The following is a 19,243-nucleotide window of genomic DNA, read 5'->3' as shown; positions in this document are numbered from 1 at the left end:
GAATACTGAGCACATGAAAGCCGCATAGCCTGTCACAGCGACACGTCACTTCGGCAGAGGAGGCACAAGTAATGTATTATAACCACATTATTGGCAGTAGAGTATTGCACCATGTTAACTGCATTATTGGCAGTAGAGAATTGTACCATGTTAACTGCATTATTGGCAGTAGAGTATTGTACGGTGTTAACTGCATTATTGGCAGTAGAGTATTGTACGGTGTTAACTGCATTATTGGCAGTAGAGAATTGTACCGTGTTAACTGCATTATTGGCAGTAAAGAATTGTACCATGTTAACTGCATTATTGGCAGTAGAGAATTGTACCGTGTTAACTGCATTATTGGCAGTAGAGAATTGTACCGTGTTAACTGCATTATTGGTGAATGGGCTGTTTGGGACTGTTTTAATTAATTTATAATATAAGTAGAATTTCTCCTTCGAAACTCTGTAGCAGCAAAATGTTTATATCAATTCTGGATTATACCGTATTACTTAATAAAGAGTTATCTGAACCAGTGATAATGTTTGTAAAAGCATGGGCTCGATTCACAAAGCGGTGATAACCCAGTTAGAGACTTTAGGCGTGATAACCATTGCACCACGCTGGTGAAAAGCCAGTTTAGGCGTGATAAGTTTAGGTGTGATAAGTTTAGGTGTGATAAGTTTAGGTGTGATAAGTTTAGGTGTGATAAGTTTAGGCATGCTAAGTTTAGATAAGTGTAGATAGCGTGCAAAGTCCCGCACGCAAAGCAGCGCCATTAAACTCTATGCGAAGTGCACCAGACTTTGCTAGCGCAAAACTTTTGATCAGCTGTGCACTGCGGTGCTAACACAGTTGGTGCTTAAACTTATCATGCCTAAACTTATCACACCTAAACTTATGCCTAAACTTATCATGCCTAAACTGAGTTTAGGCATGATAAAGGGCTTTTCACCAGCGTGCTAACTGTTAGCACCGCTTTGTGAATCAGGCCCAATGAGTTATTAAAAGTAAATTGTTTAGTGCAGTTGACATTAAAGGGAACCTTAACAGAGAAAGATATGGATTTTCCATTTAAAATAATACCAGTTGCCTGAATCTCCTACTGATCCTGTGTCTCTAATACTTTTAGCCACAGCCCATGAACATGCATGTAGATCAGGCGCTCTGACTGAAGTCAGACTGGATTAGCTGCATGCTTGTTTCAGGTGTGTTATTCAGCTACTACTGCAGCCACAGAGATCAGCAGGACTACCAGGCAACTGGTATTATTTAAAAGGAAACATTCAAATCCCTCTCAGTTTAGGTTCCCTTAAAACCCCAACTAATCCCAAAACTGAAAAAAATCGAAGGCCTTGTTCCCACTATACAATGCAGGTGAGTGTGTGTTTATACTTTAACACATGGCACCTGCATACCTTCTCCACTGCAGTGCTGATCCCATGCGCTGTCACAATGCACTACTGCGTATAAGTGGGAACATCAGATATTATTATTGATTTATAAAGTACCAACATATACCTTGTAAATAAAAAAACCTTCACACGGATCTTGAAAAGAACTTACCACTAGTATATAGAATTTTTGCTAAGGTAATTTCTAAAGTTGCTCCTCTAGACCCCTCACTCAGCATATGCAACTAGGGGAGAGAAACATAGCAGTAAGGTATTTTATCAAATGAAACAATTACAGAAACTGGTGACTTTCAAGAAAATAGTGTCAAAACACAGAAAAATACACTTCAATGTGTTACTGTAATCTTTGCCTACCAAGCAGGAGATGCGCGCGATCTCCTGCAGTAGCCGGCCCCAGAACTTGGGGCTGCTGCCGCGGTCACGCCAATTGCCGTGACGCGGTTGTTAAGCAGTTAAAAGGAAATTCATATGGAAGCCTCCATACCCCCCTCAGTACAGTTGTCCTTTAAAGGGAACCTAAAGTGAGAGGGATATAGAGGGCTACCATATTTATTGTTTCTTTTAAACAGCGCATATTACCCGGCTGTCCTGCTGATCCTCTGCCTTTTAGCCAAAGACCCTGAACATGCATGCAGATCAGGTGCTCTGACTGAAGTCTGACTGGATTAGCTGAATGCTTGTTTCAGGTGTGTGATTCAGACACTATTGCAGCCAAAGAGATCAGCAGGATAGCAACGAAACTGATATCATTTAAAAAGAAATAAATATTAATGCCTTGCTTTTCATATAACCTTTATAAACTTTTTTTTAATCATGTAACTAGCCTAGCGCTAGCTACATGATTCCCCCGCCCCTGCGGCATCCCTAAATCGCCGCCGGCAATCATACCCAACAGGAAATCCCGTTCTGAGCGGGATTTCCTGTATGGGCTTCCCCCGTCACCATGGCGACGATCGGAATGACGTCATGACGTCAGGGGGAGTCCCGATCCACCCCATAGCGCAGCCTGGCGGTGATTGGCCAGGCTGCGCAAGGGGTCTGCGGGGGGGGGGCCCTCTTTCGTGGCGGATCGGCGGCGAGTGGGACAAACACGCAGCTAGCAAAGTACTAGCTGCGTGTTTGAAAAAAAAATTATGCAAATCGGCCCACCAGGGCCTGAGCAATCCACCGCTCAGGTGGTTAAGGGAGGCCTCAATAAAAGAATCCTTCCACACCTGGAAATGTATTTAAAATGAAGGTGGTAAAATTGGCCAGTGATTGGCCAATTATAGTTGAAAGTGTTTACCAGCCTTCAGACTCTGCTCCCTGAGCACACAGGACCTGCGACCCACTGTCATGTGATCATAATATTTTCTGTAAAAAAGATGAAAAATCAACTGCAATGTATACTGCAGAGGGGCAAAATTATAAATCAGCATTCAATGCTGCTTTATTTAAAGTTTAAATCTTCATAAAATAACCACTACCACCAAAAAGATGTATAATACATGTAAAAACATACATATAAGACATACCGTACATTTTTTCCAGAGTTAAATGCTCTAGACATTTCTTTTTTTTCCTATGTCTCTTTCACTTACAGTAGTTAGTAAAAATGTGACAGGTATGACAGGTTTTGGACTAGTCTATGTCCTCATGGCATATCTCAGTATATAGTTTTTTTTAGTTTATTTTTAACAAAAGCGCTCCTTGGAAAATAACTATACAAAGATAACGTCTGGCCTACCTACTGTATTGCTAGTCAGACTGAGCAATGGCTGTTTAGTAAAAGCCTTTAACCACCCTAGCGTTCAATTTTTGCGGCCATGCGTCTGTGGGAGGGAAATGTTTGTTTTAAATTTGTTTTATATAGTGTAGCTAGCACTAGGCTAGCTACACATGTGCCCCAAGTCCCCCGGCACCGCTCTGAACCCCCTGATCGCCGCCGGCTATATTTACCGAGCCGTGATCCAGCGAGAACCGCAACTTCCCCGAACAGCTTCTGTCGTCGCTATGACGACATTCGGACATAACGTCTGACGTCATGCGCAGTCCCGATCCTTTATAAAGGATCGGGACTGCCAAAATCCTATGCCGCATCAGGCTTAGACAGTCACAAGTGCGGTGTAGGACTTACTACAGGTGGTTTGGAAATAGTTAACATTTTCATCAGATTCTAGGTCAATGACATGCAAATAATTCTAAGTTGATGCAGAATTATGCAAATATATGCAGCTTGAAAATGGCCGAATTGAATTCCACTTTGACAGGATTCGATTGGTCCATTTTCAAGCTGCATACATTTGCATGCAGAATATGTTGTTAATCTGGCATCAATTCAGTATTATTTGCATGTCAATGACCATCTCTATAGAGCATCAATTCAATCAATAAACGTGGTATAACTAGCTAATTATTTTGAAAATTACCTCATCAACAACAACCAGACCTAAATCACTGATTCGCCTATTTTCTATCAATGAATTCACAAGACTGTGACCTTTCTCTATAGTTGCAATGTATAAAGACTTTCTTGCTCTCCTTTTGATTGGAGGAAATCTTCCTTTACTCCCAGCATACTCCTCTATCAAAAAGTCCAGTTCCACCCCAAAGCCAGATAAGGCACGTACCTAATAGCACAACAACATAAACATAACCGAAATGAAAATTCATCAAAAAAAGGAAACTGGTATTGTTTAAAAGGGAATAAATATGGAAGCCTTCATTTATCTCTCACTTCAGGTTCTCTTTAAAGAGACTCTGAAGCGAGAATAAATCTCGCTTCAGAGCTCATAGTTAGCAGGGGCACGTGTGCCCCTGCTAAACCGCAGCAATAGCGCCGCTAAACGGGGGTCCCTTGACCCCCAAACCCCCCACTGCGACACTTGGTCGCAGACTTGGTCGCTCCTAGAGGCAGGGCTAACGGCTGCAGCCCTGCCTCCAGTCGCGTCTGTCAGCGGCGCATCGCCGCCTCTCCCCCGCCCCTCAGTGAATGAAGACTGAGAGGGGCGGGGGAGAGGCGGAGATACGCGCTGACAGAGGCACGTGGGGCAGGGCTGCGGCGGCTAGCCCTGCCCCAACCAGGAAGCGCTCCCCCGCATTACGGAGGGGATTTGGGGGATCAGGGACCCCCGTTAAGCCGCGGGATAGCAGCGGTTTAGCAGGGACACACGTGCCCCTGCTATCTATGAGGTCTGAAGCGAGATTTATTCTCGCTTCAGACTCTCTTTAAATCTTTGCTGAAAGATTATTCAAGTTGCCATTGTTGACCTGGAAGACAGTTGCTACCCTAGCTGTGATCTGATCCTCTGTATTTAATACTTTCTAAAGTACTAACTGTCACAGGAGCCCTGGTGGCTGACCGCAAATGGCCTTCCAAACGGTGCCAGCGCACGGATCGTGCGAACTCTGGTCGCAGTCAATGCGCAGGAACCGTTGGGAATTAGCCGCAGACAAACCAGAAGGGAGCCTGTGAGATACGGGTAATTACAACTCACACACGATTCAGGGTATAACTGCCACCACCTCGGTTACCATGGGCCCGAGGAGCCCACTGACTGACTAGTCCTGCGAATAAAAACGGTTAAACACACTCTATTCTGTCTAGCCAACAACAAACAATAGTAGTAGCGTCTCTCCAGAGGTCTGGTTCAGTGGTGCGGCTGATAAGCAGGGTAGCGGACAGTGAATGACTTTGATAAAGTCGTTTATTCACGGCAATATAAATAATTAATATATACAGACAATTATTAAAATCGACAATTATTAAAACGGTAATAGCCAGTATGAAATAAAAGGGGAGAAAATACTTAGGGTTTGTGGAAATATGTCCTTTTGTGGGAAAATCATCAAGTCCTTGGTTTCAAGTTCAGCAGAATTCTTTGTTCCAGGTTACAGAAGATGGCCAATCAAGATGGCCGCTAGCCATGTGTCCTGTGCTTCAGCTTAGACAAGATGGGCGCTAGCCATGTGTCCTCTGGCTGGCAGCAGAATGTTCTCATATGGATGGAATGGGAGGACTCAATTGCCCGGGCAGCTCATTCACTTTTAATGAAGCTGAGTTCAGAGGCAGGCTTCCAGAGTCAGCCCCCAGGCCGGATTATGGTAATCACATCTGGGCAGGGGCTTCAGCAACCTCATAATCCTGACATGTTCTCTAGGCCGACCTACGCGGCCGGCACACAAATAATAATTACATATTATCGATCCCCAGAACCTACCGATTAATATGATATCAGACATGGCTAGTGCAGCGGATCAGGTTCCTGAGAAGATTCATACCCGGGTTGTAGGGGCCCCGGGCCCCTCTCGACTGGTATCAAGAGATTCAGCATGACCCTACGGATCCAATGATACCGCTCTCATAACTACCCTATTTATTGTATTCTGTAAATGGGCAAAAGATTATATAGTACATTAATTTCTTCCTGGTAAGGCTGGAGCCAGGCTGGCTGGTGTCAAGCTGTGACTAGCTTCCTGGGATCTCCCTGTATGAAAAGGACCACCAGATGGAGGTAATTGAGAACAAACATCCTCTTGGACACAGGCCTGGCCCAGGCTCATTAGCATATCAAAAGAGCCATCCTGCAGTTAAGCTGATGCTATCTCTCTGCTGAGAAAAGAATCAGCTGCTCCTACATAATCAATCCAGATTCTAGTGATCTGAAGCGCAATCGATGCAGAGAATCGAGTGCGATCGCGTTTTCTTCACGGGCGGTTCCAGGACGCGTCTGCGGCCCCGCAACCGCCCGTGACACTAACCTAGGATGAGTATGCACTTTAGATGTTCTGAATTCACAGTGCCAACTTGTGCCTACAATAGTTACATGCATGGAGTAGAACAGATGGAACCTGGAATGTGATATCCAGGCAACTAGCATTTATCATAACCAAGTCAGCAATGGCAGCTTTCATAATCTCTCAGGGTAGGAATACACTAAGCAGAAACGATAGCGTTGCGGAAAACGCACATAATGCAAGTCAATGATAAAACGCATATGTTTGCCTTCTGCAATGTGCGTTTTTTTCAAACGCTGGTCTTTCTGCATTTTTCCAAAACTTATCTATAATGTACATAATGAAAGTCAATGGTGACACAGAGGTATTGCGTTTTAGTGCATTTTTTATGTGTTTTGTATGCTTAAAAAAAAACAAAACAACACATTTGATGATGTATTTCAGCTTCCTGTTGACTTTCTAGTGATTTACATAAAACGAATTAAAACCCATGTACGGGGGAAGGAAAAAAAAAAAAAAGGATGGAAAACGCACTAAAAATGCACAAACGCATATGCAGCAAAATGCTAACTTTCCCGCACTGCCTAGTGTGTTCATGCCCTTAGTAAAAGTCTAATTTAATGAGAATAAGCTGGATTAAACTTGGCCAAGATGACCATTAAAGGAAGCATTAGGAAATATACAGAAAATGAGATCTACTTACCCAGGGCTTCCTCCAGCCCTTGGCAGCCGATATTTCCCTCGCTGCAGCTCTGGAGTCTTGAGATACCCTCCGTTGGAGATGCTGACCTCACCAGGTCGGCATCTAGTGTACTTGCGCAAGAGCCGCTCCTGGTCGCGCTGATGTGGTTTGGAGTGTACTGCTCGAACGCAGAACTACTGCGCCTGCGCAGTACACTCCGAACCACGTCAGTGCAAGAGCGGCTCTCGCGTAGGCGCAGTAGATGCCGACCTGGTGTGATCAGCATCTCCAACGGAGGGGATCCGGGACACCGGAGCTGCGGCGCGGGACATATCGGCTGCCAAGGGCTAGAGGAAGCCCTGGGTAAGTAGATTTCATTTTCTACATATTGCCTAATGCTTCCTTTAAGCTCCGCCTCGGGTGAGAATATAGTGTGTGAAGGAGCCCCTCAATATTGCCTAAAATTTCAGCATTCTGCATTTTTAGCGAAGCTAGATTGACCCCCAAGCACATTGTTCTACTATTCACCATGCCCGCTGGGAAGCAGCTCAATTGTGTGCCAAATGTAATTTATCCTCCCCATTCCATAGCAACAAATGTGTTGCTAGCCTCTAGGCTAGTGTTGTGTTTGTACAGCACTCGCCACCAATCTCTCCCCCAAGGTACTGAGCCCTGATCCCTGTGGGCAAGTTTTCAAACGTGCATACAAGGCTTTAGTATAGGCACGCTTTAAAGCACCCTTTATACAAAGCAGCATAGCCAACATTAACAGAATCATCTTTTCTGTTGGTCTTCATTTTGTACAAGCTAGTTCTATTCAGGAGAAGGTTGTTACTAATACCACCACACAAATGATGTCTTCTTATATGCCTCCCTCTGTCCCCCCGCCCCTCCCTCTCCACCCCCCCCCCCCTCCATATCTCCTTAGGGATAATAAGCACCACCAGTTGCAAAAAGCGACTGGTGGCGCCGTAGTATGGCAGCCTTGGCTCTTGCCTTTCAGACATTATCCCCCACTCCTTCCAGAACCTGTATGAGCCAAAACCAATTCTGGGTACTTGCCAAAATAAATCATTCTGGTGTAATTAAAAGCCCACAGATAACCCAATGGCAAGTAAATACACTATAAGATTTACCTTTTCCTGCACAATGGCTACATATGGTAAGATCATTAGAACATCCCTTTTTCTGCACAGAAGTTCTTGGAGCATTACAACCTCTGCAACAAGTGTTTTGCCTCCACTAGTTGGCAATGAATAAATTAGGTTCTTCCTCTTCTTAAGAGAGTCCAATGTAAGACATGTATGTTGCCACTCTGAAACAGAAAAATATTTTAACCACTTCAGCCCAGGGGTTGTTTCTACCTTATCGATGAGAGGAATTTTCACATTTCAGCACTTCTCCCATTCATTCCCCAATAACTTGATCACTACTTATCACAAAAAAATGATCTATACCTTGTTTTTTCCATCACCAATTAGGCTTTCTTTGGGTGGTACATTATGCGAAGTATTATTTTATTCTAAATGCATTTTAATGGGAATAATAAGAAAAAAAATGAAAAAAAAGCCATTATTTCTCAGTTTTCAGCCAATCATAGTTCTAAAATAAAACGTTCTACTGTGGATAAAAGCCACACATTTTATTTGCCCATTTGTCCCAGTTATTGCTACGTTTAAATTATATCCCTAGTACAATGTAAGGTGATGATATTTTATTTGGAAATAAAAGGTGCATTTTTTCAGTTTTACATCCATCACTATTTACAAGCCTATAATTTAAAAGTAATATACCCTCTTGACATACATATTAAAAAAATCTCAGTCCCCAATGTATGTAGGTGTCATTTTACTACTTGGCCCCAAGATGTCCTCGTGCATTATTTTCTATTAGCGTACTATCAAACGCAAAGAGGAAGTATTGCAAGGCTGTGTTACTTCAGAAGTGAGGCAGGCATCTCATTGATGCTGCCGATCATGGGGACCAGGGTCGGTTCTAAACTTTTTGAGCCCTGAGACAAATTTGTAACAAAATATTTTATTCATATTTTCATTTTTCCATATTGTGGGATATTAAATTCAAGTCATTTGAGAGTTTTCGCATTAGCTGTTGGCCTGGTAAACATTTTATGACTTGGACTGCAATAGACCAACATTAAAGGCTTTAAAAGATTTAAGGGCTAACAGGAATTCTCACACTAGTGTCACGATTGCATGTGGGGAACTATTTTTGATCACTCCAGCTGCCAGAACTCCAGTCTTTCCACAGCCAGACCCCTCAGCCTTAAAGGAATACTGTAGGGAGGTTGGGGGAAAATGAGTTGAACTTACCCGGAGCTTCTAATGGTCCCCCACAGACATCCTGTGCCCACGCAGCCACTCACTGATGCTCCGGCCCCGCCTCCGGTTCACTTCTGGAATTTCAGACTTTAAAGTCTGAAAACCACTGTGCCTGTGTTGCCATGTCCTCGCTCCCATTGACGTCACCAGCAGTGTATAGCACAAGCCCAGTATGGTCTGTGCCTGCGCAGTACGCTCCTGGTGACATCAGCGGGAGCAAGGACACGGCAACGTTGGCGCAGTGGATTTCAGACTTTAAGCCTGAAATTCCAGAAGTGAACCGGAGGCGGGGCCGGAGCATCGGTGAGTGGCTGTGCGAGCACAGGATGTCTGCGGTGGACCATTAGGAGCCCCGGGTAAGTTCAACTCATTTTTCCCCAAGCCCCCAACAGTATTCCTTTAAAGCGGGATTGTCCCCATAAAAATCAAATTTAAACAGCAACTGGTCTGAGTGTATTAAGTGATAAAGATGCTAATCCTGCATTCAAAAAAAAACTTTCAAAACTTTTTCTGCTGTTATGGTTTGGAATTATCACATACTTTATGAGCACTGGCCCTAGTGCAAAACAGTGCCAAAGAGTTGAATGCTGGGAGTTCTTTTTATCTATAATATATTCCTCCTTTTCCATTTATTTCCCTGCCTAGCTTATCTGAAACATGATCCTTTGCTCACTTGTGTTTACAAGCAAGGCTGAGGTGACACAGTGATTGAAGGATAAGACATTGCAGTTCCTAGTATACACCTCAGTGGAAGTGTCTGAAGACTCTGGGAGAAGGGCAGCTAATGAATACACAATGAGCAAAGAGAAGGGAGGGGGGAAAACAAGAGCCAGGGAGGATATGATGTCAGCATTAGCTTGGCAAGATGGCCACTGCCTAGAATAGGATTTTCTGCTTTTCTTTTATAAAATTCACAGGAATCATTACATGGATAGCACAATACATCTGTAATGTAAGTAGAAGTAGTATTTATCTACTTATATATGCGGTTTTTATCTTTAGGTTAGCATGGGTGTCGCTTGTTCTTTTAAATAAACCAGTAACTTTAAAATAGACAAAAATAAGTAGAGGGAAACATCTGTTTCAGTTTCCTCCAGAGGCTTCCCATGTCCTTCTCTAGTCCAGTGCTGGGACCCCTTGGAATTTTGGGGCCCCCACTCTTGTATGTAAAGGAGCACGGCTGCACTGCCGGAAAAAGTCAAGCCAAAACGGCCCCATGCTACTCCACATGCTTGCCGCCTCCACTGCACTCAGTCTTGGATGGGAGTGTAGCTGCACAAACCTCTTCCACATGCCCTTGTTGAAGAGGTTGGGGGGGGGGGGGTGTCAAAGGATTATCCAGAAGCCAGGGCTGTGGGGTCGGAGTCGAGGCAGTTTTGGGTGCCTGGAGTCGGAGTCGGGAATAAATGCACAGACTCCGACTCCTAATTAATTTAAACTGTAATTAAAATAGAAAATATGATAGAAATGCTCTATTTCTCAGATAATAGTCATCATAAATAATTTATACATACAGTAATAGCTGTGCTTAGTCCACAAAAATGAAACAAACCAATCAAAATTAGCTACTTGTGCTGCTTCAATAAAGCAGTCCCCGTATTTTTAAAGTCAGATATACACATCTGATTGTGACTGTACAGTATATATGATGTGTACACAGGAATCTCTTATATATACTAAATAACATCTATGCTGTAAGTATAAAGCCTAATGTGTAGCCGTGTCACTAATAGAGATGGTCAATGAGATGGAAATAATTCTGCGTTGATTCTGATTTATGCAAATTTACGCACTCTCTTTGCTCATGAAATCAAATAATTTGATATGTTGTTAATATTTGGTTTGGTGACTACGAATTAAATGGTACCTGAGAAGGATGAAAAGAAATGTTTTATACATACCTGGGGCTTCCTCCAGCCCCCTTCAGGCTAATAATTCCCTCGCTGTCCACCTCCACCACCTGGATCTTCTGCTTTGAGTCCTGGTAATTCATCCAGTCAGCGCAGTCCGGCCGCATGCCACTTCCACAGCCAGGAGCGTTCTGCACCTGCGCAACAGTGCTGCGCCGGTGTAGTACGCTCCCGGCGGCGGAGTGTGTGCATGCGCACTACGCCAGACTGGCTCAAGTACCTGGACTCATAGCAGAAAGTCCAGGTGGCGAAGGAGGACAGCGAGGGAGTGATTAGCCTGAAGGGGGCTGGAGGAAGCCCCAGGTATGTATAAAACTTTAATTTCATCTGTCTCAGGTTGACTTTGTTACACAGTAGTACTATACTCTACATATGCACTCCCCACAGATCTGCAGGGAATCCACTGAGAATGTTGTGCACATTGAACACAGAGGTGTTGTCTATCACCCATACACCTGGTTCAGATTGTGCATGAAGAATGTGTAATAGAGGAAGAATCGCCTTATTCCCCTGCAGAGTACCTGCACATCACTCTTACATGTACACACAGTCACATTGCCTAGGGCCTGACAGATGTTCTTTGTTCCGGCCTGTACCTTTTACAAGTACTCTTACCAAGGACTAGTTTTAGTCTATGACTAAAGGTAATAAATATGGCAGTCTCCATATCCTTCCACTGCAGTTGTCTTTTAAAAATCCTAAGCGTTGGCATTTAAGAGACGAATTTCATGTTACATACTTTCAATCAACAAGATTGTAATATGCAAATTAGAGGAGTCGGAGTCGATGGAATCCTCAACGGAGGAGTCGGAGTTGGAGTCGGTGGATTTTTGTACCGACTCCACAGCCCTGCCAGAAGCTTCCAGAGGCTACCCATTTAGGAAACTGTTTCCCCTACAGGTAAATTTTAACTTTTCTGCAAACGCTAGATGGTTCGCAACCCTAGAAACACTAGAATATGGCAGGTATTTTTAGCTATCAAATAAACCCTCTTAAACCCTCTTCACATTTTAATTACCGTATAGATTCTTAATTCCTCTGATCTGCTCAAGAAGATCACAAACTTTGCTGGGTAAACCATAAAAAGGCCCCAAGTCCATTGTGGGAGACATGTCTACAGTCTGTTTGGCAACATCAATCTCTTCTAAAAGGAGATTTTCCATTATCTGCTTAGTCCTTGGAACTTGTGGAGTCTGGACTTTAGCATTCCCTGCCAATGTATTTTTGAGACTGTCGCGTAAACTCTTCCGATTTCCAGCAACTTGGTTCATATCAGAAATTCTCTCTGTTTCTGTATCATCAGCTTTGTTGATGGGATAGAAATGATCAACATACTGGCCACTGTGATACACAGACTGTTTAATGGTGGAATTTTCATTATGTATATTTTGATTTGCATCTTCGTAACAAAGCAGCTGTGAACTAGGAAGATCATCAAATACGTCTGCAATAATCTCTTCTGATTCACATTTCAGTGTGAGAGGAAAAACCCTTTGAGGTCTTTCTAGTGATAGCAGTTCTGCTGCAGAGGTTTTGTTGATGGTTGAAGATGCACCATGATTAGATGTGACTGCATTGATTTCTGGAGAAGTGCAACGCAAGGTGCTTGCATTCTCCTGCTTACACTTGTCCTCCCAGACATCCACTTGTTCTAGTAAAGATGGATCCTCCGCAAAGCTGTCATATTCCCCAAACAGGTCATCATCACTGGTGTAATCCTTGAAGAATATAAAAAAAGAAAGACAGGTATTCAGAATACTAGAATTTCTCTAAAAGTAGAATGTTGCAGAGAAAAAGTAATCCTATCAGTTCAGCATACCTACCGTTAGTATCGATCACATATTATTTAATTGCTTGCCTTGCGTATTTGAATTCAGATGTAGACTTTTGTTCAATTCCCATCAAGACTGGAAGAGCTTCTTGCCAGTCACTTAGCTTGCAGAAGTGGTAAACCAGCAACAATAGTTCCTGGTCTGTGCAGCTCAACTCTTACAATAGAAAGCGAAGGCTATTTTCACACTTGATCCCTTGCGGTGCGCATCCAGAGAAGTTGGATTGCACTACAACAGTACTGACAAGCCTTATTACACACTTTAATTTCAATGCAATCATGTGTAGTGCAGCATACAGTCCATAGACTTATTCTTGCACCACACACTGAACCCCACACATCACCCAGCAATGCACTGCAGGCAGTGCATTACTATGGGAAAACTGGTCGTACCGCAAAATGATTAGCATGAACCATGAAAGAAATAAAATGGCATTGCGTTTTGTTGCGATTATATTGTCCGTTGCGCTGCAATGGTCAGAGTGTGAAAAGAGCCTAAACTGGGCTATCTGCAGCGAAAATAATGAATAACAATAAAATGTACAGATTTCAGATTAGAAAATGAATTTTACTTGTGCCAGTTATGGAAATTCGTAGCCAGCTGCAGACTGAAATGGACACATTTTTAATAATATTAAATAGCAAAAACATTTGTGCAGACTTGATGCAGGTTTAAAGCAAATTGTTTGCAAAAGTGAAACTTAGCAATTTATAAAGAAAACAAAAAATTAACAGAATGCCATACAGTAATAGTAAACATTCATCATTTTTGTATTATCATTGTGGACGCTAGTTGCTGAACTAATACAACTTTCAGAGTACACATATGGAGAGGCTATTCATTATTCAGCTTTGCACAGGTGTCAGAGAAGTAAAGTAGTTTTAACAGGCAGGTTGTCATCATGTAACATACCAGTTCACATGACAGACAGAACCAGCACACTGTTAAAGTGGACCTGAACTCTTGCACAGGACAGAAGGAAAACAGAGAGAAGTGCACCCAGTATGTGTTTAGAGAGTTTAGCCTGTCTTATGCTGGGAATACACCATGAGATAGATAATTTCCGACAGGTCCGATCTGATTTCGATCCTTTTTCTGATCGATTTTCTCAGAGCAGTGAATGGAAACCAATCGGAAAACCGATCGGCCAGTATATCTGCAGAAAAAACTCATTATGTATTCCCAGCAGAATTCCCCCTCATCTGTGTCTAATCACCACTGTAATTTGATCTCTCAGCTGTGTCAGCTCAGGAATCTCCTCCACCACAGCAGAACAAGTAATTTGTGAACACAGGATGTTAGCAATATGTCTGCTTCCACGAAAGTAAAAAGAAGACACACTGCAGATTTATATCAGCTGTAACAAAGAAATGTTTTTTGTTTAAAGGTTATTATGCTGTTGTGTATCTTTTACTGCAGAGAAGAAGTTCTGAGTTCAGGTCCGCTTTAACAAACCTGACCAAGACCCATATTTAGTAAAAATCACCTATTAGCCAGCAAATGTAGCAAATGTGAAGGTTGCCTGTCCTACGGGTCATCTGCCTGTAATACTTTTAGCCATAGACCCTGAACAAGCATGTAGGACCTGTCATCCTGCAACTTAATTCCCCCAAACACAAAGTACTGGTAGTCCCCGATAAACAAATGAGATAGAGACTGTAGGTTTGTTCTTAACCTGAATCTGCTGATAAGTCGAAACAATGTGCCATTTCTGTCCCCCCTCTATTCCCCCCTGTGCCTCCAGTGCCCCCCTCTGTGTCCCATGTCTTCTGTGTCCACCACTGTGTCACCTCTGCCTTCCCCCACTGTGTCACCTCTGTCCCCTGTGACCTCACTGTACCACAGAAAAAATGTCATTTTGCCAGTTTAAAAAATATTTTGTATTTGAACTTTTTTTTTTTTTTTTTATTGTTTTCCCCAAAACTACAAGGTGTTTTTTTTTAAAAAAAAAAAGGTTTTTTACTTGTTCCCCCAGAATCAAATTTCACATCTTTGGCTGGGTTGTTTGTAAGTCGGGGACTACCTGTACACTGATTATCAAAACAAGAGATCAGTATGCAGTGTAATAGGTAAGGCAAAGAATGTCTAAAGAGATTAAAGGGAACCTAAACAGAGTGATATGGATGTTTCCTTTTAAACAATACCAGTTGCCTGGCAGCCCTGCTGATCACTTTAGCTGCTGTAGTGGCTGAATCAGACCTGAAACAAGCATGCAGCTAATCCAGTCTGACTTCAGTCAGAGCACCTGATCTGCATGCTTGTTCAGGGGCTGGGGCTAAAAGTATTAGAGACACAGGATCAGCAGGAGAATCAGGCAACTGGTATTATTTTAAAAGGAAAAATCCATATCTTCTCAGTTTAGGTTCCCTTAAAGACTATTCCTGTGTATTTCCTGATATATTCTGAATAGTTTGTTTATGTATTGGGGTCCCATTCCTACCTGTTGACTGGAAGACATGTTGTTCTTTTCTTTGGAACAACAATTCAGAATGTGAGAAGAAGATATCCTTTCCCCATCTTCTCTGCTATTTGGCCTCTTCTTACTCGGAGTGAAGAGACTGCGCCCTGATGATAGGCTCCTCTTCCGGACTGGTGCCCGCCTGTGAACCTTCAGTCCCCCAGTGTCCATCACTCTATAGAAATGGAGCCCATGCTAACCATAGAGTTTTAGAAAAAACAAATATTTGTTAAATTACAATCAAGCTGGGAAATTCTCATCAGGAAACGGTGTATTTTTCAATCAAATAATAAGCGTAGGTCACTACTGTTGTTTAGAAGTCAAACAAACTGTTTGCAATCCCCCCCCCCCCCCCCCCCCCCCCAAAAAAGGAGGAAAAAGATAATAATAATGAAAATTGATCACAATAGTGTGAGGAGGTTGATTCACACACATATTTCATGAATTATCTCTCCCCAGGTATGAACTGCCGGTAATATTGCCGTGCACAGGCAGAGGTACCAACGCCAGTAGAGTACCACGCACGTGCATTAAGTGTGACCCGCGTTACATAGGTAACACGAGCGTTGCTTTGGTAATGCACGTTACTTGATTACCGCACATTACCATAGTAATGCTCACGTTACCCAAGTACCACAGCAAGTGCTAACTGTACAGCTATACTCTGCTGCAATACCACCGTATTGCCTACGCAAAGCAATATTACCGGCAGTTCATGTATCAGCCATATCTGTTTTTCATCTTATCTATCTAAAACCAATTAAGCACCCAACAATCAAAAAAGCAAGTTTCCTACTTTTTTCCCCAAGTCTAATCCCCTGCACTTTCCCAGATACTAGGGTTAAAAGGAACCTGAAGCGAGAGAAATATGGAGGTTGCTGTATTTATTTACTTTTAAACAGCTGCCTGGCAGTCCTGTGGATCTCTTTGACTGCAGTTGGGTCTGAATCACAACTGAAACAAGCATGCAGCTAATCCAGTCAGACTTCAGTCAGAGCACCTGATCTGCATGCTTGTTCAGGGTCTATGGTTGAAAGTAATATAAGCAGATGCTCAGCAGCAAAGCCAGGCTATTTGCATTGTTTAAAAGGATATTAATATTTTAGCCTCCATATACCTCTCACCTCAGGTATAAAGGATGTTGTGGTGCCATTGACTCTCAATGCAATCGAGAGCCAAGCGATAGCACTTGCACTGCTCAACAACGCACTGCAGAGTCTGAGTCGCCTTTGGCATGATCGAAACAATTCCATTGCATTGAGTTACATGTACGGTGGCCAGTCTAGAGACTAATGGCCACTGCGAGGAGTTGCAGAGGAGAGTACCGCAATGCAACGCACAGCGCCATGTGTTAAAGAAGCCTTAAAGTTTTGTAATTGATGTATTGCACAAATCATATCTAAGTTTGCACATTACGTATACACATTGTCTGCATTATCATAATCAAGACTGTTTACTCAGCAAATAAAAGTGTTACCAACAAACGCAAACCTGGACAATAGTATTCTGTTTCTGCAGAACATTGTGCAACTCCAATTATCAGTTCATGTCAATATATCCAGAATGGCACATAAGTCCACGATGTGTAAAACAATGACAAGGTTGATGTGGTTAAGTAATAATAAAAAGTACCTATCTGCCAATATTTACTGTATCTCAGGAGTCATACGTGGGTGGATGTTTCATCTGGTCCAGCAACAACTCTACTATCTGCCCCTTCTGCAATAGCTCTCCAAACCCAAAACAAAATGATTCTCCTTACGCCAAACATTTATGGTCACATGATTTTATAAGCGGGCATATTGGACACCTGCAGGGAAATTGTAAAAAAGTATAAGACATTTGCTCTGTGATTAACAGAAATCTTGTAGCAGAAATTGCCCAACATGTTTAGATGATAAACTGTCATACGCTAATATTATTTTATATTATTTTTTTTGTATTATTATTTAGTATTTATATAGCGCCGACATATTACGCATCGCTGTACAGTGTATATATATATATATATATATATATATATATATATATATACATATATATATATATATATACATATATATACATATATATATATATATATATATATATATATATATATATATATATATACAGTATATCTTATCACTAACTGTCCCTCAAAGGAGCTCACAATCTAATCCCTACCATTGCCATATGTCTATATTATGTAGTGTAAGTACTGTAGTCTAGGGCCACGAGGGAGCCAATTAACTTATCTGTATGTTTTTGGAATGTAGGAGGAAACCTAATAATTCCAGCTTGCATGCGGATTTGATATAAATAATAAGAAGTTCAGAATTAGTCCCTCCAAATTTACTCTCTGGCTTGCTCAGGCCTAATAATATGAAACCAGTGCCAGTGCATCAGTTGCCACTCAGATATGGTGCCAGTACTATGCAATACCAACACAGCCACTGCAGCACATAACACACTGCTGCATGCATTTCCAGTGCACGGTAGATCCACACACAGGCCCATATGCAATTAACTGTTTCTCCCGAGGCTGGGTGCACACATAAAATAACAGGCTGCGTTTTATGTCATGTTTTCATTTTATGTTGTGCACATCTTTTGTGTGTTTTTACAGGTGTGTTTTTCACAAGTTTTGTGTGCATTTTAATTCGGTTGCGGTTCACATATACAAAACGCATATGCATTTTGTATGCGTTTTAGATATCCATTTATGCAAATAATTAGGAAGACAACAGGAAACGGAAATACATCACGAAACAATGTTTTTGGGGAAAATCGCTTATAAAAACGCATGGAAACGCGCATATATGCATTTTTCCTGCTGCCCACAGACTTCAACAGATAGCAACAGATGCACAGCAGATTCACAGTGGTCTGTTGCATAAGGCCTGAAACCCACTAGCGGCACTTTTTGAAGCCTTTTGTAAGCACTTGTGATTTGAAAAGCTCTTGCTAATGTAATGTTGTATGTATGCGTTTCCACTTGAGCGATGTGACTTTTTAAAAATCCTCCACAGCGTTACATTAGCAAGAGCTTTTCAAATCACTAATGCTCAGAAAAGTTCTCCTAGTGGTTTCCAGGCCTAACTCATGCGTTATAGTGACTGTAAACTGCAATGGAGACTGGACATAGAGTTTAATAGAAAGTCGGCATATTAAAATAATGTGATCTGTTACAATGCAGTATTGTGAACAGCCCCATAGACGTGTATGGGCAGTAAGTTCACATTCGGAATTATTCTGCAACGCAACTGAGCACTGTAAACAGAGCCTTAGGGTACATACACAAATCCAATTTTGGATTGGCAAATCACTGACCAATTTTACCACCACCATGTTATATGAGGGCCTGTATACTATGAACAGATTTCATACTACATGAAAGTGGTAAAATTGGCCTATCAAGATTGGATGTGTGTACATGTCTTTACTCTGCAATAAAATTTAACTTCTATGGGCTGAGATTGATCTTTGCATAGAACTCATCAAATAACTGTTCAATTGATTATTGAGCTCTCCAGTAATCATTAGCTTACAAGACCACAGCATCTATCTGTACTCTGACAACACAATACAGCTTTTCTAATTAAGACTGTGACTTTATGGGCATATGGTAGTTCGTTTACTGTTTTCCAAATGCTTGGTATTATAACCCAGGTCTTTGGCTCTTATTATTTATTTTTAAACATGGGTGTAAAATGTTTTTCAATATTATGTAAACAAATGATATTTGCTTACAGTACCATGGCCAGTAAGGGTCCTTTCACACTGCATTCTATTGCAACTGACAATATCATCACATTGTATTGCTATGGTGCTTTTACATTGAGAACAGCGTTGTAGCCGATTCCAAAGAAGTAACGCACAGCATGCTACATTTACCGGTAACCACACACATTTACAGTAGTAGTGAAG

At 42.0% G+C, this 19,243-nt stretch overlaps 1 protein-coding gene across 3 annotated transcripts in view; it reads right to left on the bottom strand.

Moving 5' to 3' along the window:
- Positions 1-19,243, bottom strand: part of HELQ (helicase, POLQ like) — a 62,286-nt gene that overhangs the window by 41,054 nt on the left and 1,989 nt on the right. For 2 of the 3 annotated variants that reach the window (XM_068233518.1, XM_068233519.1), the window contains exons 2-7: positions 16,967-17,144; positions 15,317-15,529; positions 12,063-12,762; positions 7,932-8,110; positions 3,806-4,006; positions 1,549-1,621 (exon numbers count right to left, since the gene is read on the bottom strand). In XM_068233518.1, coding sequence (XP_068089619.1) covers positions 1,549-1,621; positions 3,806-4,006; positions 7,932-8,110; positions 12,063-12,762; positions 15,317-15,505 — 1,342 coding nt within the window. In that variant the 5' untranslated portion in view covers positions 15,506-15,529; positions 16,967-17,144. The remainder of the gene's footprint in view (positions 1-1,548; positions 1,622-3,805; positions 4,007-7,931; positions 8,111-12,062; positions 12,763-15,316; positions 15,530-16,966; positions 17,145-19,243) is intronic. The other variant, XM_068233520.1, reaches the window with a different exon arrangement.

The sequence above is a fragment of the Hyperolius riggenbachi genome, chromosome 1 (genome assembly GCF_040937935.1).
Source record: "Hyperolius riggenbachi isolate aHypRig1 chromosome 1, aHypRig1.pri, whole genome shotgun sequence".
In the NCBI taxonomy this organism is placed as follows: domain Eukaryota; kingdom Metazoa; phylum Chordata; class Amphibia; order Anura; family Hyperoliidae; genus Hyperolius; species Hyperolius riggenbachi.
The sequence above is the reverse complement of the archived record's forward strand: the minus strand, read 5'-3'. Positions and strand labels throughout refer to the sequence as shown.